At 52.0% G+C, this 24,343-nt stretch overlaps 8 protein-coding genes across 8 annotated transcripts; 3 read left to right on the forward strand and 5 right to left on the reverse strand.

The window, feature by feature from the left end:
* Positions 1-3,083: 3,083 nt before the first annotated feature.
* On the reverse strand, positions 3,084-4,125 carry NEUTE1DRAFT_125008 (uncharacterized protein; the record flags this gene model as incomplete). Its single annotated transcript, XM_009856486.1, has 2 exons — positions 3,084-3,542; positions 3,850-4,125. 2 exons carry the CDS (start codon positions 4,123-4,125, stop codon positions 3,084-3,086), a joined length of 735 nt encoding a protein of 244 aa, XP_009854788.1.
* A 1,047-nt stretch (positions 4,126-5,172) lies between these two features.
* NEUTE1DRAFT_132243 (uncharacterized protein) lies at positions 5,173-6,971 on the reverse strand (the record flags this gene model as incomplete). The annotated part of the gene is made up of 2 exons (XM_009856487.1): positions 5,173-6,429; positions 6,498-6,971. The coding sequence occupies 2 exons, from the start codon at positions 6,969-6,971 to the stop codon at positions 5,173-5,175; spliced, it is 1,731 nt and encodes a 576-aa protein (XP_009854789.1).
* Positions 6,972-7,652: 681 nt separating this feature from the next.
* On the reverse strand, positions 7,653-8,780 carry NEUTE1DRAFT_48561 (uncharacterized protein; the record flags this gene model as incomplete). Its single annotated transcript, XM_009855512.1, has 1 exon — positions 7,653-8,780. One exon carries the CDS (start codon positions 8,778-8,780, stop codon positions 7,653-7,655), a length of 1,128 nt encoding a protein of 375 aa, XP_009853814.1.
* A 1,425-nt stretch (positions 8,781-10,205) lies between these two features.
* Positions 10,206-11,350, forward strand: NEUTE1DRAFT_69855 (uncharacterized protein; the record flags this gene model as incomplete). The annotated part of the gene is made up of 2 exons (XM_009856488.1): positions 10,206-10,789; positions 10,899-11,350. 2 exons carry the CDS (start codon positions 10,206-10,208, stop codon positions 11,332-11,334), a joined length of 1,020 nt encoding a protein of 339 aa, XP_009854790.1.
* Positions 11,351-13,916: 2,566 nt separating this feature from the next.
* On the forward strand, positions 13,917-15,670 carry NEUTE1DRAFT_88536 (uncharacterized protein; the record flags this gene model as incomplete). The annotated part of the gene is made up of 4 exons (XM_009856489.1): positions 13,917-14,145; positions 14,221-14,400; positions 14,552-14,559; positions 14,798-15,670. 4 exons carry the CDS (start codon positions 13,917-13,919, stop codon positions 15,668-15,670), a joined length of 1,290 nt encoding a protein of 429 aa, XP_009854791.1.
* A 562-nt stretch (positions 15,671-16,232) lies between these two features.
* Positions 16,233-17,529, reverse strand: NEUTE1DRAFT_149072 (uncharacterized protein; the record flags this gene model as incomplete). Its single annotated transcript, XM_009856490.1, has 3 exons — positions 16,233-16,479; positions 16,575-17,197; positions 17,266-17,529. 3 exons carry the CDS (start codon positions 17,527-17,529, stop codon positions 16,233-16,235), a joined length of 1,134 nt encoding a protein of 377 aa, XP_009854792.1.
* A 1,538-nt stretch (positions 17,530-19,067) lies between these two features.
* Positions 19,068-20,724, reverse strand: NEUTE1DRAFT_113323 (uncharacterized protein; the record flags this gene model as incomplete). The annotated part of the gene is made up of 3 exons (XM_009856491.1): positions 19,068-20,325; positions 20,382-20,591; positions 20,651-20,724. The coding sequence occupies 3 exons, from the start codon at positions 20,722-20,724 to the stop codon at positions 19,068-19,070; spliced, it is 1,542 nt and encodes a 513-aa protein (XP_009854793.1).
* A 1,460-nt stretch (positions 20,725-22,184) lies between these two features.
* Positions 22,185-23,963, forward strand: NEUTE1DRAFT_132246 (uncharacterized protein; the record flags this gene model as incomplete). Its single annotated transcript, XM_009856492.1, has 2 exons — positions 22,185-23,698; positions 23,778-23,963. 2 exons carry the CDS (start codon positions 22,185-22,187, stop codon positions 23,953-23,955), a joined length of 1,692 nt encoding a protein of 563 aa, XP_009854794.1.
* Between the last annotated feature and the right edge of the window lie 380 nt (positions 23,964-24,343).

Consider the following 24,343-nt stretch of genomic DNA (forward strand, 5'->3'; position numbering starts at 1 on the left):
GGGGAAGACTGGGGGAAGCACCTCAAATAATGCCCGTGGTGGAGGGGATGGCGGGGTAGGTACACTCCAGTCCGCTCCCCAGTCGCCATCAAACTAATGATCCAAACTGGGAAATGAAAGCCCTCGCTTGCTTGAGGATCATGTGCCCAGAATAGCAGTTCGAGGGATTGAATTTTATCTCAGTTCAATCGCTCTACTCTGATTGATCTGATACCCAAATACCAAACTCTTGAGGAACTAAACAATCGACGATGCAGACGGAGGCAGGCAGGCAGGCAGCAAGGTACACTACATGGCACTACAGTATGTACATACCCTAGCAAATGTACCTTTTGGGGTTCCAGTGCAGACAAAACCAGACCAGACCTAAGCATGGGCCAAGTGACCTGACGTAATTGAGCCAAGTAAGCTCAGCGCTAGCAAAGTCCAGAGTGCGACAAACCAAGGAAGCTTCTTTTTCCATTTCAATTGCGCCAGCTGTACACGTGTAGATGATGCCTGGATGCTCGTTTGTGTAACGCTGGTCAGGGGGGGTCTAGGTGACGGGGGATATTATCAGCTCGTAACGTGAGAACTACTAGTGTAGCTGGTGGGGATTAAGTGCCTTCTGGGAATAGAATTAGAAAGAAAGTTTATCAGGTGTCAAAAGAGAAGACAAAAGACACCGAAGATGGACCGATGACAAAAGCGATCGATCCCCTTTTCCACGCAGACTATTCGCTTTCTGGTGGCGGTGATGGAAACTGGCAACTCAGCTACCTGAGACCTAGTCAAAACCCCCAAAACTGAGTGTTGACAGCGTACAGATTTTGGTGAAAAGGTATCGCAAAGATCACATGTAGTGTAGAGCTGGAACACTCGTGTCTCTGGTAGATGTTGCATATCAAGGATGTCAAAGTGCACATACATACACTCACCGCCACCCCCGGGCAAGGCCGGCAAGCAGAACATCAAAACATCAGACCAAAAGAATTGAGCCTCCAATTGCCCTCCCCATCCCTCCATGTGCCCCCGGATCTCGCGAATCGAGCATCGTGATCGAACAATCTAGCGACTCAGTCGGGGGGTCACCGCCCAAGTCACCGCCTTCAACGCCCAGACATCAATTCTATTGTACAGTATCCCCAATCCCTTTGACTCTCTCGGAGAATTCCGACCCGGTCGCCGCGTCCGAGAGTCACTCACGTTTCAGAACTCTTCTTCACCGACCTTGACGCCGTCCGTTTCCAATGATCTTCAATCTTTTCTAGAAAAAAAAACACAGACACACAGACACACACTCTAAAACCCCGCCAAAACCCAAATCGCACGTGCAACCCCGGGTTACATACGATAACCATCCCCGAGATCTCCAGACTTTCTCCGCGAATATCATTCCATGTCCGGGGCCGCGACCGGACCATAGGCTTGTGTGCCCATAGCGCAATCATCTACGGGTTAGGGTTGGCATCCCCCAGTCAAGATGATTGCCGCGCTTATCACCGACTTGCCGCAAAATGCTTGCCGTCAATCTTCAATCCAATCTCCAAACGAGAAACACGGCGGACAACCAACATTGACGATGCGATACAAGCGGCCCGACATGCGTGAGAAACAACATGAATATCAGGCTGAAGTATCTCAATCGTACACAGCGCTGAAGCGGAATCGTGTACAAGTGAGTACTGAATAACGCCGACCAATGAGGAGCCCATTGCTCCCAGAATGGATGAGCGGTTGGTTCTCGCTTCCTCCCGTCGTCTGGTGTTATTGATGTCGTTATCTTGAGTTATCGATGGAGATAGCCGATCGTGTCGTTGTCCGCCATTACTGTATTGGCCTGGTCCGGCATCCAGCTCACTGGGCTGGTATGATACAGCACTAACATATTCACGTAGTAATTCCGTGCTAATACGTTATGATCGCAACACCAAACCATCAAGGTCCCCTTTCTCTCGAGCTGGAGTATGAACCTCGACAGTCGAGACCTTTCTCATCCATCATCACCCCCCACGGTCACATCCTTTGCGATGCAGTCAAGCGCGCGCCCAGTTAAACTAACAAAAAGAGGGCGATTGCATCCGATGTTTTAGTTCTCTACAAACTCAGCGATTGCCTCGAACAACATTCTATACAGCGACTGGAGATACGAAGGAAAGTCGTGCTTCCATTCCCATAGATCTAGATCTACATCTAGGTACATATCTAAGTATATATCAAATATACTCTTAACCTTCGGCTCCCAGGCCTCGAATCACCATCCATCTAACCTAACCCTATGTATTGTACACCACAAATAAACAATCTTGAGAGTCATCCTTTCACAACGCCGGCACCGGCACCGGCACCGGCTCGAGTCTCAACAGCCACCCGCAAGTCTGTCCACATCCACTTGGCACTTTCTTTGTTTCAAGTTGCAACGGCTTACGAAACTCGTACAAGACTCAAAGTTTCAACTTCCTCGAGGGACCCTCAAGAAACAACTACGTCCACTGGTAGACTCCGGCCACAGTCCGTCCCGGGTCCTTGGTACCACCGACTGTCGCAATCGTCGCAATCAACTTACCGACGGTAAACCGAAGCACCACGTCTCACGCCTTGAATCCGAGTGACTGCGTCAAGTACTCGTAGCACAGCATACCGCTCGAGGATCACCTACCTCTACCGACAGATTTTAGCTTTGGCAGCCATAACCGTAACCGCGAACCGTGAACCGTCATCATCATCACCCAGATCGATTACCGTCGCACACCCGAGATGTTTGTTTACAACTGATATAGGTAACCAGCGGCAGGCACTTCGTGTAAGTAGTTCATCGGGTACCTAGTTGAACGATACACGGCATACATGAACGCTGAACTCGCATCGTTTGATGGTTTGATGTAGTGCAGTCTGTTTTGTTTGTGTTTGTGGTGTGCCGATTTCGCACACGATGCCGTTGATTGCTGTCGATGTCGATGTCTTTTGGCTGACTGTCTGTTCACTGTCCACTGTTCTGCAACACCATCGTGAAAAATTACCAAAAAGCGGAACAAAGTGTGGTAAACTCATTGTTTATGCTTATGCTTTCATGCCTCAACCACAACTTCCTTCCACAACCCCACTCACTCATCCTTCTTCTCCCTTTTTTCTCCTTTCTCCCCATCCCCCTCCCCATCCTTCCCCTCCTCCTCCCTCTTTCTCTTCTCCTTCACCTTGGGATTACTCCCCACCACCTCCTCCCCCGTCTCTTCATCCACCAAATTCGTTTCATCCGCCAACCCCTTAAACTTGGGTTTTCCATCCTTGATATCCACCACTCTTTGGGGGTAAAACATGTGACTCTGGACTTCAAACGCCTTTTTCCCCTCTGGGGAATTAATCCCTTCGATCAGCGTCGGAAACAACAAAATCATGTTGCGTCCTTCGTCCATGATGGGCGTGCGGCAGTAGGCGCATTGGACTTTACACGGTAAGTGGTGTGTTGTCGACTTGGCGGTTGGGTCGTACCAGCCGAGATCGTGGTGGCCGTTGGTGAAGTTGATGTCGGACTTGTGGAAGATGGCTGCCCATTGGAAGGGGGCCTGTTTTACAATTTTTTTTTTTTGGATATTGTTAGCCACTTCTTCTTTTTCTTTTTTTCTCTCCTCGCTACGCTCGATTTTGTGTCTTTCTTCCTTTTTCTTCCTCTCTTCTTCTTCTTCTTCTTCTTTTTTTCTCTCCTCGCTACGCTCGATTTTGTGTCTTTCTTCCTTTTTCTTCCTCTCTTCTTCTTCTTCTTCTTCTTCTTCTTCTTCTTTCTTTCTTCCTTTCCTTCTTTCTCTTTTTTTCGTTTTATTCCCTCCCTCCACTCAAAAGAAAAACAAAAAAAAAAATTTAAAAAAAACTCACCCCATGCATCCGCTGACAAGTCGTACAATGACAATACTTGCTCGCCAACGGCTTCTCCCTACTCAACTCATACTGCACCGCCCCGCAATGGCATTTCCCCCGCCACTTGACCTGAAAGTCCTCGCCCTTGTCGTGGATCTTGTACGGCGCGCGGAACTTCCATTCGTCTTCGGGGCGGTCGGTGCGGTTGCCGGATTGGTATTGGTGAGGTTCCTCCCCTCCTCCTCCCTCTTTTTTGGTGTCTTTGTTGTTGTTGTTGTCGTTGTTGGGGGACATTTTGAGGTTGGTGGGGGTTGTTGTTGTTGTTGTTGAGATGAAGCGGGCGGTAATGGGAAGAGTGATGATTTTGGGAAGTGGAAAACTGGTAGATGAGGGGCGTAACGCGCGGCGGGCGAGAAGCATAAGCTGTGCTGCGGTTCGAGCTGTGTATCAAGCTGCGGGTTGTTTGTTTACGTCAGTTGTTGCTGGTGTTTGCTTTTCCCTTGAAGCGGCTTCAAGATTCGGGGTTCTTCAATGTGAATTGGTAATAATGTAAACTGGTCGTCGATGAGAGGTATCACAAACTGATTCAATGTTTGTTTCTTTCGTTCCAGGTCTACATAAGAGTTCCTTCCTTCATATAATATTCCACCTTCATCATGTCCATCTCTCGCCTTCTGTCTCTCACCTCCGCCTCTGTCCTTCCCTTCCCAACTCACCGTAGCAAATGCTCCGGTTCAGCCTAGGTACTGCGTAAATCAATGATGCCAAATGATGCTGTTTACGTGCTCCAATCCTGAGGTTGTCGTCACCGATCAACGGGTTGTTGCATTTGCAATCGGCACTCAAATCTCAGGAACGGCCAACGGGCGGTTCATCGCCGATGGATGTGGGGTAGCAGTGACGTCACTATCGATAGTCTGCTGGCAAAAAGGAACGACCTTGTACAAAGGAAAATATGAAACTGTTGCGATACCGCAGGAGAAACTGACGGAAAGGGCTTTATAAGATTGCATTGGTCAATGTCACGGTATAGATTGAGTTATTTGTTCAATTGATTTGCTTATTTACAGCTATGGAAGGGTGGTGTAAAGTCATCACCAGTTTGCCCGCTTGCGTGGGGCTCCAGATATGGAAAATGTACTTACGTAACCCTGAGATATGTGCAGCTTGAACCCTGGCATTGACACTCCGGCCAGCGGCTCTCAACTTCCCATCTCTTTCTTCCAAGCCTTGCCTTTCCCTTCCTCTTCCTTCGCTTCTTTCAGTTCCCATGAATGGTGTTCTCATCTCCATTCAATCCAACCAGCAGTAGAAACAGAGTATGATCACTCCTCAGAGCCGTCAGCTATCCTCCTTGACACACTCAACAACGCAACTCGCGCCCTCCACATCCACCCAGTATCCCGTAACCTTCAGGCCAGCCTCCTTACAAAGCTTCCTGTAACCCTCCTCGTTCCTCAACTTGCCTCCCAGGTTCATCATCACCATGTCCACCAGTCTGTTCTCCGGCGTCGGCTTGTCCAGCAGGACTCCCTCCATGATGACGATTCTTCCCCCCAAGTTTCCAAGCGCACACCTCAAATGCTTCAGAATCCACACGGCCTGCTCATCGCAATAGTCCAGTAACACACGACGGACGACGTAGACCGCTGCTCCCTTGGCTTCCGCAGGTTGGGGCTGGAAGAAATCATGTGCCATGGTCTTGACACCCTTCAACTTCTCATCTCCACCCTCGATGTTCTTTGCGACTTGGGCGATAACCTCCGGGCGGTCCTGCAGGATACAATTTCCCGGCTTGACCTCCGGGAACTTAGCCAGGAGGTTGGCTAGGAAGTGACCCAGTCCGCCGCCGACGTCGACTACCAGGGGTTTCCAATAGATGTCGGTATCTCGGAGTCTACCATACAGCTCCAGCTCCCGCATGGCAACTTCGGCAAGCCAAGTAAGCGAGAACTTCTTCGCCGGATACACAGAGTTGATACCGCGATATCCGCCAACGCCCAAATCGCCGCCCAAAGCGCCCTGCGCACCCTTATCCTTGGCCGCCATCGCCATCTCAAAATGGCGCGCGTACTCCGGATAGCGGGCCTTGACTTCCCACGGCGCCAGGGCCGGGTGGCCCCAGCCGAGAGAAAAGGGTGTCGGGATGTAGCTTTTGTTAGTACCGTCTTGTGCGCCGCGTCTCTTGGTCGTCACGACAATGCCATTACTATCATGGACCAAGATCTCATTATCCGATGGGTGGGGTTCCTGTCTGTCGTAGGTGGAAAAGTACTCGGGCCACTTTGCAAAGCCCTTCATGCCGTTGCCGAAACTAACGATGGCGAGGGCAGCGGTGGCCGGCGAAGTGTTGGTACAAAGGAGGCGGGAGATGCGGCTGTGGGAGACGTGGGTGGGCGGTCCTTGCTTTCCTTCACCGTCCAGGCGGGAGCCGATGAGTTTGCCGGTAGAGATTAGCATGCAGGCGATGCGGGAAACGAGAGACTCGTCGGCATTAATAGCACGGGCGAGGTCGGCGATGGAGATGGAGCCCGTGAGAGGGATGTGGTCAAAGGCGCGCCAGTGGAGGAAGATGTTCCAGGCTGCGACATCGGCGATCTGTTACACGGGTTGTCAGTCAGGCTGCAACAGTTGCGAGTTGGAATGGGGGAACGGGGCGAGCTTACAGTGACCCAATCCGACTTGAGCGAGTCCATAGGTGGTGCAGTCTCAAAGGCAATCTTCTTGCCTAGTTTCGCGATGCGCTGGCGAAGAGCAATCTCCTCAGGCGACGGAGGAAGAGGCGCATGATTTGCCGACTCGGGAGAGCTGCAGGGAGGGGTAGGTTTGCTGTCGAGAGTCGCTTTGAGCTTCTTTGCGTCAGCGAGGAGGGCTTCAGCGGCCTCGACGAGGTCGAAAGGCGGGGCGCTTGGGGTCGGGGTAGCGGCCGAGGCGGCTGCCTTGTCAGTCTCTAGCTCGCCATCGTTTCTCATGGTGTTACCATGGCCGCTCTCGTGCTGGCTTTCGCTGCTACTTTCATTCTCGCTCTCAGTTGCGGGAGTCGGCACGAACAAACTCGGCAACTCCATGTCCTCGCTGTTGTTGTTGTTGTGGTCGATCTCAAGGGTCGACACGGACAAGTTGAATTTCGGGTCCGCCATGTTGGGCTATTTCAGTTTGCGATCGATCCGCGCAGTTTTCGAAATTTTTGTTGTGGGCGCAAGAATTGGAAGAGTCGAAGGCTGCTGGGTCCCAACGGAGATGGTTTTGTACCTTTGGCCTGCAATTGTCATCTCATGTTGAACCCAGGTGAATGCCCTCGCGCCCTTCACTGCCCGATTATTTATTCGGACATCAGGACATATGGGCTGCGCCACAGCCACACAAGGTTCAGCTCGGCCTTTTCGGTTGACGGGACTCGGAAGTAGAAGACGCCGCATCACTCACGGTGAATCGTTGGGGAAGGGCGGGCGATTTCTTCAATCTCGCCGTCGGGTGTTTGGATGTTGAGGAGCTCGGAGGGGATCAAGTGGAACTGGAACAACGGCCATGAGTGGGCAACCAAGACCTTATTTGTTTGTTCGGTCGCGAACACTGCCTTCAAATGTCCGAGTTGACCGAGCCACCGGTGGTCGGCACCTTTTTCATCCGGAGTATCACAGCATCAGTCGCTCTTCCCACATTACTTGGCAGCGAATCAGCCAGGCAACCGATACCGAAGAAATGAACTTGGGAATGCAGGCAGGCACAAGGCAGGGTTAAAGGTGTAAAAACCCAACGCATCATGTAAGTGGTTGAAAGTGGTGGACAGACACCTTTAACCCTTGGTTACCTCTAGGTAACTAACTCCCATCCCCCTTAACATCATGCATCATCCTGACCCTTCTCTGCGTCCACTCCCAACAGCTAACAGCCTCGTACTTTGGCTCCTCCCCTTCCTCGACACAGCTCTCCAACACCTCACAAGTCTCATTCAAATTAAACCCAAAAAAGAAAGCCATGCTCAACCTCTCTTTCCCGCTATAATTCTGCACCCGATGCACCGTACTCACATACTTGTCGTTGGTGATACGCTGCATATAATCCCCAAAGTTGACCACAAACGTCCCCGGTATAGGCTTCGCATTCAACCACTGCCCCGATCTCGACAACACCTGCAACCCGCCCACCTCGTCCTGCCCCAAAATGGTAAACAACTGAAAATCCGTATGCGACCCAATTGACACCTTGGTCTTGTCTCCCTCCTCCTCCTTTTCCCCAGAGACACCTCCGGACAACGGCGGATAATAATTAACAGCCATACCCAAATCAGGCCACCGACTCTTCTCATCAAACGCCGTCTCCTCCAGCCCCAAACTCAGTGCAAACGCCCGCTGCAGTATCCTCCCCAGCTGCAAGACCGCCTGAAAATACCGAATGACTGCGGCCTTGAACTCCGGAGGGACAGCACTCCACGGGTAATCGTCGGGGTCATGCTTGATCATGGCCTTTACCTCGTCCGGTATCTCCTCCTCTATGTTTCTGACATTCGGATCGTACCGGGGATCATATCTCCATGAGAAAGACTCGCGATGGTCGACGCTTTCGAATGGGTTGAGACGCTGCGTGCGAGGTGGTTTCCAGCCGTATTTGTAGAGGGAATTGTGCATGCTGGCTTTTTCTTTTTCGGAAACAGGGGAGCGGAAGAATCGAAAGGCGGATTCTTGGGCTTCTTGGATTACGGAGGAGGAGATGCCGTGGGAGGTGATGTAGAAGAAACCGTTGGTCGTGGCGGCTTGGTGGATTTGCTTTGCGACCTCTAGGCGGGAGGAAAGGGAGGAGGAAGGGGAGAAGAGAGGGGCGAGGGAGATGATGGGGAGTTCGGAGGGGAGGGCGTCGCGGGGCGGATGGGGGAGGATGGAGCGGGTGATGGGGCCGTTTCCTGAGGCTAGGCGGAGGGTTGTTGCTGGCTGCTGGTCTTGGGTAGACATTGTGGGTAGTGGCTGCTTGGATGCTGGGTTGAACTTGAGCGCGTTTGTTGAAAGGGAATTATATCTTAAGTAGGTGTGATAAAGGTCCGTGTTCTGCGCTCTTTGTGGCCTATTGAGTCACTGTGATCTTTTAATTCGGTAATGAAGGTGGCGGTTGTCTGGTTGCGATGGCTCCAGGGTCGTGACAGACACTCAACGTTTGTCGGCTGGTGATATTCGATGGTGAATGTACGACTGGCAGCGTTTGATTGAAAATAGCAGATGTTGGCGAAACTGCAGTCTTTTTGTTTACAAGGTAGTGAATTTATCTTGATATTCCCTCCCAAATGAAGTTGTTATGAAGGAGAAGTCGAGACTCGAGAGGGGGACGGTCATCCAGATCACATACCCCAGATAGGCACGGACGGTTATCAATCCAAAAACAAACTAGGCCTGTTCCGGATCTCGGTTATCTAGCTGATAGCACTGTATCGACATGGAGGAGGGGGTTTTGTTTGTCTCTTTGACGGAGTCAAGCCTCATGACCCCCGGATCTTCGGGCATCTCCGATGGATCTTTTCGGCAGCTTCCACATCTCGTTATATCGGACAGAGGAGAGGCACTCCCGTTTTTGGACACTGAGGTATGGCAGAAATACGATAAGAATTGCCTGAAAGAATTCGAAATCCCCAAGCAATTCACGAAGAAATCAGTCTTCCAGCAAAAAGGGCTGTCAAGGTTGTCAAAGCTGCGAGTCCTTCCAGAGAGGAAGAGAAGAAATCTGGCTGACCACGGGTTAGGGTTACAGAAGCATGAGATGGTTTGCGGCAGGCACCACGCTGTACCATTCCAATGGGACATTAGATCCCTTCTATTCTATTGCTGATGACACTACCATATCGTACTGGAAAAGCAGTAACTAATCCATCAAACAGCTCGAATCGTATAATCTATATTACACTTGGTCGGCATCCTTTTCTACGGTAGGTACTTTGTAATCTTCCTCCATTGTTGACAAACCCCTTACGCCAAGTGGGGCTCAGATGCCGGCCGGCCGGTTGTACCTAACGTTCGACGTCTCGGTGCAGTTCACAGCGAGTTACAACACACCAACACTGACTAACAAGCATCGTTCGGTGATACGACTGCCGAAGCCAAGCACCCCGCGATGCACTCAATTACAAACATGTTGTTCCCCGCCTATCACTTGCTCAGTTCGTGACCAGTTGGTACGACTTTGAAAACCGGTTACCTTCATCTTCCTGTTTCTCTTCTTTCCTCTTCCTGCTGGCTGCTGCTGCTGCTGCTGCTGCATCTTCCTCTTACAACATCTTCTTCCACTCTTCCAGTCCAAATCCCACGATCGAACACCCACCATTTGAACAGAATCCCCCAACGTACTTCTTCACAACACCCACCATCAACCAGTGACCACCACCAACCACGATGACGGCTTCATCAATTCCAGTCCCCCCCAAAGGCGTCTGGGTCCCCTCCCCCACCTTCTTCACCACGTCCTCCCCCTCCCCTTTCTCCGCTACCCAACCCGCCGTCGACTACGCGACCCAAACAGCCCACACCCTCTTCCTCGCCCGCTCCGGCATCACCGGCGTCGTCCTCCTAGGTTCCACAGGCGAAGCCATGCATCTTTCCCGCTCTGAACGGTCTCACCTCATCAAGTCCGTCCGGCAAGGGCTCGACGAGGCCGGCTTCCAGAAATTTCCCATCATGGCGGGTGTCTTGACCAACGGAGGCGTGGAGGAGACGGTGCAGTGGTTGGATGATTACAAGGAGGCGGGCGCGGAGTTTGGGTTGGTGTTGGTGCCGGGGTATTTTGGACATGGACAGGGGGTGTGGGGAGAGGGGGGGGAGGGGGTGGTGAACTGGTTTAAGGAGGTTCTCTGGGGAATGAAAAATAAGGAGATGGGGATCGTGGTGTATAATTACCCTGGGGTTAGTAATGGGGTGGTGCTGGAGCCGGAGGGGTATAGAGCTTTGGCCGAGGATCCGAGGGTGGTTGGGTGTAAGATGTGAGTACACTACCCGAGTCTCTTCTGTTCTCGGATACCAGACGAGGGGAGAGCCCCAGAAAGAGGAAGGCAAAGCAAAGACGTGCTAACAGAGTTAACAAATGTGCAGGTCCCACGGAAACATCTCGCACCACCTCCAAGTCTCTCTCGATCCCGAAATCAACCACGAACGATTCCGCGTCTTTTCCGGCTTCGGCCAACAACTCGGTCCCATTGTTCGGTATGGCGCAGCTGGCGTTATTGACGGCATGTCAGCTTACTACCCGAAAACGGTGGTCAGACTATACGAGCTAGCGCAGAAGGACGATCTCAGGCCGTCGGAGAGGGCAGAGCTGAACAAGTTGCAATACGTGGTGAGCAAGGCCGAGGAGTTTGTTGTCAAGTATGGCTTGAAGGGCATCAAGGAGGCGACGTACAGGGTTGCGGGCTTTGGGGATTTGGAGGCGGCGAGAGTGCCGGTTGTCGCGAGGATGAGGGAGAAGGAGTGGGAGGAGGGGAGAAAAAAGTATTTGATGGAGATTGAGGAGATTGAGAAGACACTCTAGTCTACGAACAGGAAGGAAGCAGACATATATATCATTGGAAACAGGGAATATTCGGTAGGTAATGATATGGCTCTCATCACGGCAGCAAAGCGAAAAGGAAAAGAAAGAAAAAATGTGGCCCGTACCGGATTCGAACCGGTATCTTCCGCTCTACCATAATACCGCGTCCAGCAAGGCTATACGCCAGGATAGGTTAGTGTTACCATTACACCAACGGACCACAGGAAGGTCCGCGGAAAAGGTGACTTATAGAGGTACCTTCACCCTAGACCGGCGGGAGAGAGTTGGGACGAGGAGCTACCAAGGTCGCAGCGGCCGGCAGGACAACGGGTCTGGAAGGACGACAGGCAGGAGCAGCAGGCACCATCGGAACTATCTTCAAATAAGTCCGAGTTGCACACCCATGCCCGTTCTCAACTATGACAACGACCATCTACCGAGTTTCAACAATCCGCTTACGATTTACACTGCTCATCTACTTCTATCCACATCATGCAACACCAGATAACATCTAGAGGTACCCAGCACTTCCTAACCTCCTCATCCGCATTTCCCAGCCCACACTCCAGACTACATTATCTCCATCCCCGGCATCCTATTCATCGTGCACCTTCCCTAGCACGCTACAAAAAAGCCTACATCCTGCGCTTTAGTCCACCACACGCACTCCCCGTACAATTTCTAATCCCACCCATCACCTCTGCAGACCATCGCCCTCCCATCTAAAGGCATAATCGCCATACTTATGTACCCCATAGTATCGCCCTCGCTCAAAACAAACGGCTGCGATCCGTCGGCAGTCAGTCCGCCTTGTCGTTGACATGCGTTATGTTCCATAGAGGTACGATTTCGGGCATGATTTGTGGGATCTTGACGGGGTGCGTCGAGGGCAAATAGAGTTGATTCAGGAACTTGAAACGGTCAAGGAGGCCGGGCACTCGGGCAGGAGGTATATAGGGTAGGTTCGGTGCGATTTGTGGTCCAGTCGGGGGAGGTACCCTACCCTACACTACAGGTAGCTTGCGAAACGGCTGCTTGGTGTGACGAGATGGGTGATCAAGTTTCGAAATGTCGGACTGGAGATATATGTATCCAGTAATGGCAGCAGCCGTACGATAGGGTACATGTGTGAACACCGATGATATAGCGACTGAAATTTCCAGGCCTTTTGTCTTGAGTAAGTAAGTGCTGTATATAGTAGGGTACGATGGGAACTAGTGAGGGATGAAGGGGCACCTACATTTATACCTTAGTCGTACCTTCCATCGTTCAAAGCTGACATGAAAGAGTCAAACTGAATCTGGAAATTCTCGTTAGCCCGGTTACCGTAATACTTCCCACTTACCCCTCTTCATCCCAACTGCCACTGGTCTAGACGTAGGCTGTGGTATACGAGCCACCTTTCCCGCGCACCTCTCCGTGGTCCGTTGGTGTAATGGTCAACACTACCTAATCTGGCGTATTGTCGTGGTGTCCGCGGCTCTACGGCAGCGTGGAAGTTACCGGTTCGAATCCGGTACTGGCTACATTTTTATTCCCCTTTTTCCTTTCTTTTCTCTCTTTTCCGGGTTTTTTTTTTTTTTTTCTTTTTTTTTTCTTTCGCGTTGTGGCTGGTAATCTACACAATATTATAGCAACCATGAATGGCTTTGTGCTTCTCAAATCTGTTATCAAGGCGAGTAGGTAGTAACGCATTTATGTTCGTCAGGTCTCAATTGTTGCCCAATCTTCCTCAGTGGCCAGCGTTCATTCGTCTGATGGTTTCATGTCGTGATAGGCTGCTACGGTCCAGTCGTTTGCGGTAGAGGTAAACGAGGCCTACAGATGAATGGTCGTAGGCCTCATGCATGTATCGTATTGGTTCAATGTTCGAAAGAGGTAGACAAACACGCAAAAGAATGAGAGCCTACATAGACAGTGGACAAAAAGATGCTTAGGGTAAATGGCGGGACGAATAGAGAGAGGACATGAGAGGACAATGAGCGAGCATGAGGTCCGTGTCGGATGAGTTCGCCAGGTTACATTTCTCGCTATCTCCTCCAAACAACGTTGGAACCAAGAAGTTAAGGTTCCCTTTCAATTTGGTTCTGTCAGCTGGCAAAGACCTTTAATCTTCACGCCGTGTTTGCCTACCAGGTGTGCAAACGTCCTTCATCCTTTGTATGACTGACTGTTCCTCGATGGATGTTTTGTTTAAGGGTTTGCAGCTTCTGCTAACTTGTCCACCAGGTTTGACTCATTGATAACTGGTCAAACGCTGGTGAATCAGATATTACCTCTACATTATTTCCGCTCCTCCCACTGGATCGGCAAAGGAGAGACTTCTAGCCTGGACGACAACGAACTTTGACCTGAAAACTGGACAGGAGGCAGCTGGTGCACTCACCTTTTACCCTTCACCCTTCTTCTTTTCCCATCTCCTGCCCCGCACACCCGATTTCACTTCTTCTTCTGCCTCTATCATCACCAAGAACACCCCTTCTTCCAACGAGCAGCGCCTTTTACCTCTCACCATCCATCGGCAACAACCCTCACCGCACACGCGCGCGCAACTGCCTCATCGAAGCAACTGAAGTTGCGCCATGGCTTCTCGACAACAGACCTCCCACATGGCCCATGTGCAGCTCATGGGCAAATCGGCAATAGGCCGTCAAGTCGCCGAGCCCATCGTCGTCTCCGAAGAATACATGCAGTACCTGACCAAGCTGATCCCATCTACACCGGAACTCATCAAAGCCGGCTTCGTAGTGAGTCCGCTCACGCAGACGGAGCTCCAAGCGAAGATCAAGTGCAAGAAATGCCATAAGAGATGTGAGTCCTCACCTCACCGACACATATCGCTGATCGGTCTGGTGCACCGTCACTGACTTTTTCGTTCACCGGCAGGCACAAAACCTGATCGTCCACCTAGAGACAGAAAACCCTCCCACGCCGGCGAGGGGTCCAGTAATGGCAGCTTTGCCAATGATACTACCTCTACTGCGTCAAACGTTGGCTCGAGCCACACGTGTAGACTCAGAAGCCATGGCGAGCTGCTTGACGAGGGCAAGCAGACTGAGACTACAGGTACCTCTACAGGTACCAACAGAAAGCAAGGCCAGCAAAATGCCATCTGCAAATACCACCCTGGACGAGTTAACAACAAGGCAAGTTCTCCTGTCCCTAGGTATCCCACTCACCTCACACCAGAAAACTTCTCACTAACCTACCCATCTAGACCTGGACGTGCTGCACCCTCCACGTCTCCCAACCCCCCTGCTCCAGCTCCCCATCTCACACCCCTGTAACCTACGCCCCCGGCATCCTCGAATCCCGGTGGCTCTTCCTCCCCACCCCTTCCACTTCCCCTTCCACTTCCTTTAACCCTTCCACTTCCTTTTCCCTTTCCCCTTCCACTTTATTTTCCCCTTCAATTTCCCCTTTCCCTCTAACTTCCCAACCCTCTTTAAACCCCCAACCCCAGGCGCCACCATCCCCTTCTCAATTCCGCCCCGCCGTCGCCATCGACTGCGAAATGGGCGTCTCCTCCGACTTCGAATCCGAGCTCATCCGTCTCTCCTTAATCGACTACTTCTCAGGGCAAATCCTCATCGACCGCCTCGTCCGCCCCAATGTTCCAATGCAACACATGAACACGCGATACTCTGGTGTGACTAGGCAGGATCTCCAAAACGCCATACGCAACAGGACTTGTATCCTCGGTGGACTGGAAGAGGCGCGCAAAGAGGTGTGGAAGTTTGTCGGGCCGCAGACTGTTGTAGTTGGGCACTCGGTAAGGAACGATTTGAGTGCTTTAAGGTGGATACATAAACGGTGCGTGGATAGTTTGGTGGTGGAGGAGGGGGTGAGGAGGAAGATCAAGGCCAAGGAGGAGGAGGAGGAAAAGGAGAAGGAAAAGATGAGGGAAAAGCAGAAAGAGGAGAGGTTGTTGGAGATAAGCTTGCATTGTGGCCCGGGGATGGCGGAGGAGACGAGAAGGATGATGGAGGAGGAGGAGATTAAGGAGAAGGAGAAGATGAAGAAGATGAGGGGGAAGAGGGGGGAAGATGGCATGTCGTTGAAGGCGCTGACCAAGAAGAAGCTTGGTCGTGTGATTCAAGATGCTGGGAAGAAGGGGCATGATAGCGTTGAGGACGCTGTGGCGGCCAGGGATCTGATTCATCACCATATTTTAGGTTTGATGCAGAAGGGTAAGGAGAAGAAGGAGGTCGAGAGCGAGGTCAAGAGGGAGGTCGAGAGCGAGGTCAAGAGGGAGGCCGAGGCTGCTTTTGCTCAGGTACTGGCGGAGGGTACCAGGGATGCGGAAATGGGTTCTGTTTTTGCCGCTTTCCCATGAGTTGGGATTCTGGAAACGCAGGCAATGGCCCTTCGTTTGGACTTTAACGTCCAGACCAGGCAGCAAAAGCTGCCTTGGGACTTGAGGTCAGACCATAATCCGTCTTTGGTAGCTGCTAGTGCAGGCGGCGACGGGAGCAAAGCTACCGGGCAGCTGGCAAAGTTGAGAACAAAGACAGAAAGATCTTGCGTGTATGTAAAGATAATCGAATGTAAGAGAGCAAAGAAAGTAAACCATCAAATAAAATGCCGCTGTAGTCGCTATCACTCATGCCCTTATTTTCCTGTTACTCCCACGCTGTTGACATCCAATCTCAACTCCGGGTTTTTTGTGTCATGTTAACTTCCTCCTTCTTCTTTTGACTTTCACTCCCCTCAATTTCCAAATGCTGCCCACTGCTGACCCCATTATTGTCCTTGGGTGTCCATTTTGTCCACAATGGTGGTTTGCTTTGTGTTTCCTGTACAGATCCCGAGGGACGTAGGCCTCCAAGGATAAGGTAGTACCAAGAAGAGTGCTACTTTCTTGTATGGCGCCGAGTTGTTGGAGGTACCTCTACCTATCAACGGCGATGCTTTCCCGCGGCACGGTGCCTCTTCAAGCGATCCTTGCGGCGGAACTTCAAGGTGCAGCCGCTGTAAGAGCACGGCATCTCGGGGCTCAAGCTCCATCCTGTACCAGTCAAGTCCTCAAGTCTGTCATCATGTTTGTCGTCAATGTGACGCTGCATGTCCCGTTTAGTCGCCGATGTATGGCCGCAGGTGCTGATGGGGCATGGGATGCGATCTGAAGAGCTGGGGCTGGGACTTCTATAGCGGAGGCGGGGGATGTCAGTTTCGTCGTTCGCAAATTCGAGCGTTGGCTCCGGTGGTCAATGGTAGCTGCGTTTTCAGGAAGCGCTTACTTGGGGCCAGTTGCCGGTGTATGAGACTGTTCCTGGCGTTCTGGGCTTGGAGATGGGGCATTGGCTGCCCCTGGTGGTACTGATGTCTCTGAGGCTGAGGTACCTCTGCCGTTGGAAGACTGGTCAATAGAGGTAAACAAGTCGAACTCGGTCGAATTGCCGGAAAGGGTGGCCGGGGACATGCCATTCATTTGAATGTCGACCACACCTCTGTCCATCTGGCTCTGAAGAAGGCTGGAGTCATGGGTGAAAGTGTTGCCAGCTTTCTGGAGAGAAACCCAGGTCATGAAATTGCTGGAATCAAGGGGAGGGTATGGGTCGTTGCATGGAAAGTCATTGGATGAAGTAGAACAGTGATTTCCTGTCTGAGGAGAATGGTTGCCATGGGGAAAGGAAGGCGTCCACTGTTCATATGCCGCGGGCGCAGAGGTTGTTGAGGGGGCAAAGAAGTGGTTCGGAATTCGTGATTGGATGCGCTTGACATCCTCGCAGAGCTGCAAGAACCTCTGGTAATGCCAGGCTTGGAGGGCAAGGGCTTCCTGCATCTGAAGGTGGTGGCTGCCCTTGTCCTCGTCGGTTTGCAAGAGGGCCGGGTCGATGCGCGAAGAGCCGATTGGACAGCCCTATGGTAGCTCAAAGATTAGTGGACGGGAACGCCTCTCTAACAACGACTAACTTGTCGGCATCTCACCAAGTCATGTGGGGTCGTGGTGCTCGTGAATGGAAAGAGCGCATTTCCGGATGAAGACGGTGCAGGGGAAGTCGCAACTCTCTGGCTGTGGGCATTTAACAAGGACACCGGTGTTGTCATGAACGCATCGCCGGTGTGGGAAAGATTCGTGGAGTAGTTAGAGTTATGTTCTACCCCGCCGCTTTCCATTCCAACAGCCCTTTGAGAAGAGCTGGAGGCGGACCCATTCGGGATCATGTACAAAAAATCGACGTGATCTGACATGATACCGAGAATTCTCGTGTGTCTGCAATGAGTGGTAAAAGCTACAGGTTATAATGTGTACTACGGACTACATTTTGGCAGCTATTGGGCTCCTTTGTCTATTTCTACGGAAAATGTAAAGGATGTGGCCGAGGGATTGGAAGCTGTAATTGCGAACCGAGCGACCTTCCTGTCACTAGGTACTTATGTTTCTGACACCTAGCAGACCTCCAGGGCCTCACTTACAAGGGGTTCACGCGCTAGAGTCGCCGTGAAATAACACCATAGGTCCAGCCTCTTCAGCTGTGCAGGCACTGCCGCGATGGCCTCACGCAAGATCCCGTCCGCTGACTACGCGAAGCATGTTCACTGACCACAGCGCGTTACAACGTCGGCCAGGAAGGCCTCAAGCGAAATTAGAAGTGAGCCAACCGAGTAACCGTTATCGATTCAGACCACACACATGTGAGCGTGTCGCGCGCTCATTCGACGGCCTCACCAGCCACACATGGCCTCTATCGCTAGGAAGCAACATCGTTGGATGGGTGTTCGTGTTTCGAAACAGGGGCGCAGCCAACATGTTCTCCGATACAAAATAGAGAGAGCCATACCTTCTTGTACTGGATACATCAACCCTGGTTTAATTGTTAGCGTGGTTCTTGCTCCACGTCCTTTTCTATGGGGGTTAACAGTACCAAGCTAACAATTAAACCAGGGTTGATGTGTAATAATGGTCGACTGGCTGTGGATTGGATGAAGTCTGGTCGGATACTTGGAGTTTGGATAAGGTATTTCTTTTCCAGCCAGCGCGTCCCGAAGCACCGCACCAGCCGGCTTAGATGGCGGACTAACGCCAAAGTACAATTTTGGGTGAGTTGCTGCAATGGGCATCGTTAGGATGTTAGCGGGGGGGGGGGGGGGGGGTAAGGCAACATTACTGCCCTGAGGGAGAATGTTCAGTTGTCGCCAGAGCGCCAAGTCACCGGCAGAGTCTACATATAATGCCCAAATCAACTTACATTTTCAACAATAAGCGCCAATGGTCTAACGGCTAGGATTCATCCCTTCCAAGGATGAGGTGGGGGTTCGATTCCCTCTTGGCGCAACTTTTTGTCTCTTTTTTCATGATTTCTTTTTGCTTGTCTTCTTCAGTTTCGATTATCTTCGTCTTCTCTTTTTTTTTTCTTCGTTCTTGTAATATTGTTTTGTACTATCTTTGCATTTGGAGGTTCCGTGTTATCCACGCAAGCAAGCACGCCAAGGCAGCAACGTCGCCTGATGTGCCAGGCATAACAGAAGCACAGTCATCATGTCCAATAGGTGTCAACGGTTGAGAACAGCAAACTTCATTGACACGATGGGATTTGAGATCTTTCAGAATTCAGGTACGTCTACATGATTATTCAAAAACTAAACGCATCAAGCAGAATTCGACAACAAAAAATAGAGTTTTGCACCAGAGTGAACATCATACAAAGAAATCGCAGCCAAGTTGAACTCCTACGCCTCCGCCTGGTCAATCGTCACCAACGACCTTCCACACCTCTAGGTGATACCAATCAGACAGCAAACCTTACAACCCTCCACCCCCTAGGGTACTTGTCCCCCTCTCTGTCAACAACCTGCGACGGCGGGGAATAGCTGACAGAGTGCCGTCGACGGGTGCAAGGCTCGCTCCTGGTCTTGGGCTCGTAAGCGTCAAAGTCCCGTGCGGATCGCGGACTACGGGGGTGCAAGTCCCAGTGGGTGCTTGGGGCTGGGATGTTTGGGCTTGGGATGTTCCAATCAGTCAAGCGGTCATCGAATCGGCGCTCGGATCGTTCATCGTGGTGGTGCCGGCGATGATGGCGGTCGTTCTGATGGTCCCGGTCAAGAGGGCGGTGTCCCTGCCCGTGGCGAACATCGTGGGGATGCTGCCAATCACGATCACGGTGGATGTGCGTCTCCTTTGAAGAAGACCGCGGTCGGTCGTAGGTGTATTCGTGTTCGCGGGTTCTACCCCTTTCGCGGCGGCGGTGATCACGGGGTCCGTACTCGTACTCGTCGTCGGTGTAGTGGCGCGGGGCGGGAATTTCATGTAGGTACTCCTCAAAGCGGACCCTCGGCTGGTGCGGATGTTCGAGCTCCTTGGGCGGACGAGCAGGGACCGTAGGAATAGGAACGGTCTGAGGAGCTGGAGCTGGAGCAGGAATCTCGGCTGGCGGCAGTTGCCCATCGTCATAAGGCGGAGGAGCGCTTCCCGTCGGAGAAGAAGGGTTTGATCCCGACGCTACTCCAGCCAGAGTAGGCCCAGAGAAATCTCGCCACGTCTCCCACTCTCGCCTTCGTGGTGTAGCCTCTTCATCGTGCCTCCTCCCCCTCTCCCTCTTTGCTCTGTCGGCCTTTTCCTCCTTCTCCTTCTTTTCTCTCTCCTCTCTGTCCCACACGCTCCTCAGCTCGACCTGGTATCCCTTGATGACACCAAACAGCTCCTTCACAAGCTCCTCGTAGTCCTTCCCTTGTCTTTCGAGGCGAGCGATCTCATCGAGCAAAGGTTGAATCTGCTCCTGCTTGAACGTGGCATAGGACGCTAGGATGGCTTGTTGGAGACAGGGGTCATAGTTGGCAGAGCGTTCTTTGTGTTGATGGTGGAGTTGGTCGATGGAGGACCAGAGGAGGGCGAGCTCGGCGGAGATCCATTGGTGGAGGTCAGGGTTGTAGGTTTGGGGCTGGAACTGGAATGAGGGCTCGGTCGCTGATTGGCGGGCCTGATGGTCGCTGAGCTGAGTATGGAGGTCAGGCCATTGAGCCCAGGAGACGTGCTTGAGGTCGTCGTTGCTGAGGTGGAAAGATTAGTGGGAGGTGATGCGGCAAACCGTGGGCGTGGAACTTACTCCTCGGCTTCCGAGTCGTCTTGAAAGAGCTCGTAGCGGTACTCGTACTCTTTTCGAACCTTCTTTTCTCTGTCCCCATGCCGTCTGGAGGGCTTTCGGTGGATTTCTACCTCGTGCACATGGTGTTCTTTCCTTGGCCTCGACTCGCTTAAGGAGGTTCTTTCAACGGAGCGGGCTCTGGAGCGGCGGCGATGGCTTGGTTGGCGCACGCTACCCAGGATCAGTCCACTGCATGGTCAAATTCGGGCTTGGACAAGATAGGCACTCACACGTAGTACTCGCTTTGGTAGGAATTCTGGCCCTTGACTTCACGAAAAATCCTGGAAATAGTACCGAGTGCCATGATTCGTCAAGCTTTAAAGTGACAGTGTGTATCGAGTGGAGATTGGAACTAAGGAAAGTATGACGAGCAGATTGATCTAGCGCCATCATGAACAGATCATATATAAAAACAAGCTTGAGCAATGGAAACCTAGCTCCCAACCGAACTCTAAGCTTTTCCTAGCTCGTTCCATGGACAAAGGAGCGATAGCACCAACATGAACTTGCATGTTAGCAGACAAAAGCACTTGCCCTTGAAGACCATGATGGAGTGACGGGATGGATGTTGGCCGAACAAAGCGTGGGGCGTACACAGCGTTTTTCGAACAAAGGAGCTCTGATAGCTTTTGGGAGGGCTGCGCCGAGCTCCAAACCTCCATGTGCTAGAGCTCGCTTGTAAAAGTGCAGAATAATAAAAGGTCTGCTGCTAACGGAAGCGTCGTGCTTTGGAAGGCCTTGTTGGTTCATGCAGGTCACCGAGGGAGGCTCTTTGATGGATATCCGCATCCATTGTCCCTTGTCTCGTTGGCGGCCCTGCTCGCCGGCTTCCGCGGTCTTTGGGCTGGCTGTTGGCACTGCACTGGTGAGGCGCCGGAGCGAGATGGATGTCTTCAAATGATGAAAGCTTTTAAATCAGGTCGGTGGGATTGGCAAACATTGATAAAAGGAAGGAGTCTCGAAATGGTCTTCATCTAGGTAAGTAGTTCACCTCGGTCAGTGTCATGATAAGGCCGGCCACCGTGCGAGTGTTGGCCCCGCATGCACAAGTCTGGCCGCACTCAGTGCTCCCAACACCCACTCAGAACGTGGCGCACACTGACAGAAAGAGACGGGATGATGGTTCGTCATGACGTAAATCGATGTAAGGGCCGATAGTCCGACTTGATTGAGATGTTGAGGTTGATAAAGTGAAGTCCAAGTGGAAATTCTTCAGCGGCCGATGAAAGATTGTGTAACGCTGCTGCCGGTAACGTAACCGCATCTCCTCCACCCGGCATCTTCCTTTCAGGTTTTGGTTGTTATCGGTTGTCTTTATCAATGTATGACAGCCCCCACCAGCTGCTGCCGACTGGCCGCTGTAAGGCTGAGATGCACAGTCAGGATCCGTGGCTCAAACTTGGCGCTGGAGCTGCAAAGCACAAGCCACGGCCGAGGACATCGATCTTGCCTCAAAAGGACCCCTGTCCAATTTCTCCATTTGTCATAACTTTCCATCTTCTAGACTCCTCAACCTTACTTCGATTCACCTTATCAGAGTTCCATCTTCAACAGGGAACCATCAACAGCCATTTCCTGGTCTACCTACCACACTAGACGTATATACGCGTAGTTTACCTTGGAGCATTCATACACGGCTTCACTCTTTCATCCAGTTTAGGTACCTGAATTGAAATATCTCAGTCCACCAAACAACAACAAGGAACAGAAACAGACCACGCAAGCCATCCAGTTCCAGTTCCAGGAAATCCTTCATCCGACACAATGAGCCAACCACAGGGACAAACACCACAACAAACAGACGACACTATAATGTCAGAACATGAACCACCAAAGAAACTCACCCTCCTCGACCTCCCGCCCGAAATCCTCCACCAAGTGTGCGCGCACCTCCCCCTCAAATCCATCCGCTCCTTCCGCCTCACCAACCGTTTCCTCGGCGAAATCGGCGCCTGCCACGCCCTGCCCGAGCTCGTCTTCTACCTGCACACGACCGATTTTGCCGCGCTCCGCTCCATCGCCTCGCACCCCATCTACCCGCGCTTCGTGCGCTCCCTGGTCTACGGATGCGACCTCTTGCCTTCGCCCCGGCTTTCGCTCAAGCAGTACATAGCCGAATGTCGGCGCATGGAAAAGCGACGGGCCAAGATGCATGCGCGCCATGCGTGCGACGAGGCGAATCGCCCGCCGAAACCGCAGGCGGAGGTCCGGGAGAGTTACAAGGAGTATAAGCGCGTGCATCAGGCGCAGGAGGAGATTATGCGCGACGAAAGGGATTATGAAATCTTGAGAGAAGTGGTGGGCAAGATGACTAATCTGAAGGAGGTCATGGTCAGCAGCGACTTTGAGTTTCGGGTGGCGAGCGGGACGAGTTCATCAGATGGCGGGAACGGTCCCATGAAGAGCGACACGCTGAGAAACTGCAGGACGCCATTCGACAAGCTCGATTGTTTGACGCAGTTGGATGGGGAGAAGGGGCAGGAAGGGGTGAGGCATTTGCGGGCGATCTTGATGGCTGTGAAGGAGGCGGGGATCGAGCTCAAGAGTCTCTGCGCGGGATTGATTCATTGGAGCTTTTTCAACGAGGCGCTGGGCAATTTCGGGTTTCACAGCATGGGGAATCTGTTGGCGAACCTAACACGGTTCGAGCTCCTTGTTCTGCCTGGGCCGAGCCAGGACCCGGAGGATTTCCAGCGCGCGGACGCGATCGAAATGAATAACATGAGCATCGACGTCATGGAAGAGATTTACCGGTGTCAGGGGCTGATGAGGACGGGCGTCATTCGGAATCTGGTAAAAGGCATGCCAAACCTGGAGGTCTTGTCGATCGGGTTTATGGACCATGCGGAAGATAACGACTTCATCTTTCCCGCGAGGTTGCAGGATGTCGTTCCGCTGAACCACACGTTCCCGAACCTGGAGAGCTTGAAGCTCGAAGGATTGGAGACGGAGAGGCAAGAGTTGACGGACTTTGTGGTCAGGCACAAGGACAGCTTGATGAGGCTGGAACTCAGGGATATGCGACTCGTCACGACATCGTGGAGGAAGCTGTTGCCGGAGCTGCGGTACGAACTTAAGACGGAATTGATGGAGGAGGTGTCCATCTACGGTATGGCGCTAGGAATGGGCGAGGAGGACGGCGATCAGGAGCTGGAGGAGTGGTTCATGGGTGATCCGGAGGATCATGGGGCGACGGAGCTGGCGACCAAAGTCCAAAAGTTCTTTATGAGCCCGAGCGTGAGCGACTGTCCGCTGTCGAGGGAGAACATGGAGCCTATGTGAGTACTTATCTCTACCCACCATTCAACTCGACAATTGCAAGAGGAAACCAAATACTGACCTTTTTTCGCGAAACAGCCCCGACGATGACTTGATGGACGAAGATATTCTGGACCATCCTCTTGAGGGCCTGATGCCGGACCACGAGCTGGCTGAACTTATCTTGGGCGGCATGCATTTTCCGCCGGGAGGGCATCCGTTTGAGGATCCCTTCGATGATCCGTCTTTCGAGGCTCCTGGAGAGTGGTTGGACTGATGGAGGAGCAGCAGTCACTTTATAATTGACAGATGGGATGATGGAAGGATGCATGGTACAAAAACTGGACAATTTGGATTTAATGGGCGTCAAGGACAAACGCAAAGATGCATATAACTCGCAGCGGCAACATGATTATGAAATACGGTGACTTGCACAGGTTTTAGCGGAAGAAGAGGTATTATTCAGACAGCATCAGGAAGAATGAGATATAACTTCAATAGAGAATGTGTTGCAATCACTAATGGCAAGCTGTCATATCAAGAGGCACGTTGTAGATTGTGGGATGAATCGCATGCTATGACACGAGACAGGACTTTGTTGCCTTAATAAAGCTAGTTCAGAAACAGTTACGTCAACAACCAATAAGCGCCAGTGGTTTAGTGGT

Source organism: Neurospora tetrasperma, assembly GCF_000213175.1.
Source record: "Neurospora tetrasperma FGSC 2508 unplaced genomic scaffold NEUTE1scaffold_6, whole genome shotgun sequence".
Classification (NCBI taxonomy): domain Eukaryota; kingdom Fungi; phylum Ascomycota; class Sordariomycetes; order Sordariales; family Sordariaceae; genus Neurospora; species Neurospora tetrasperma.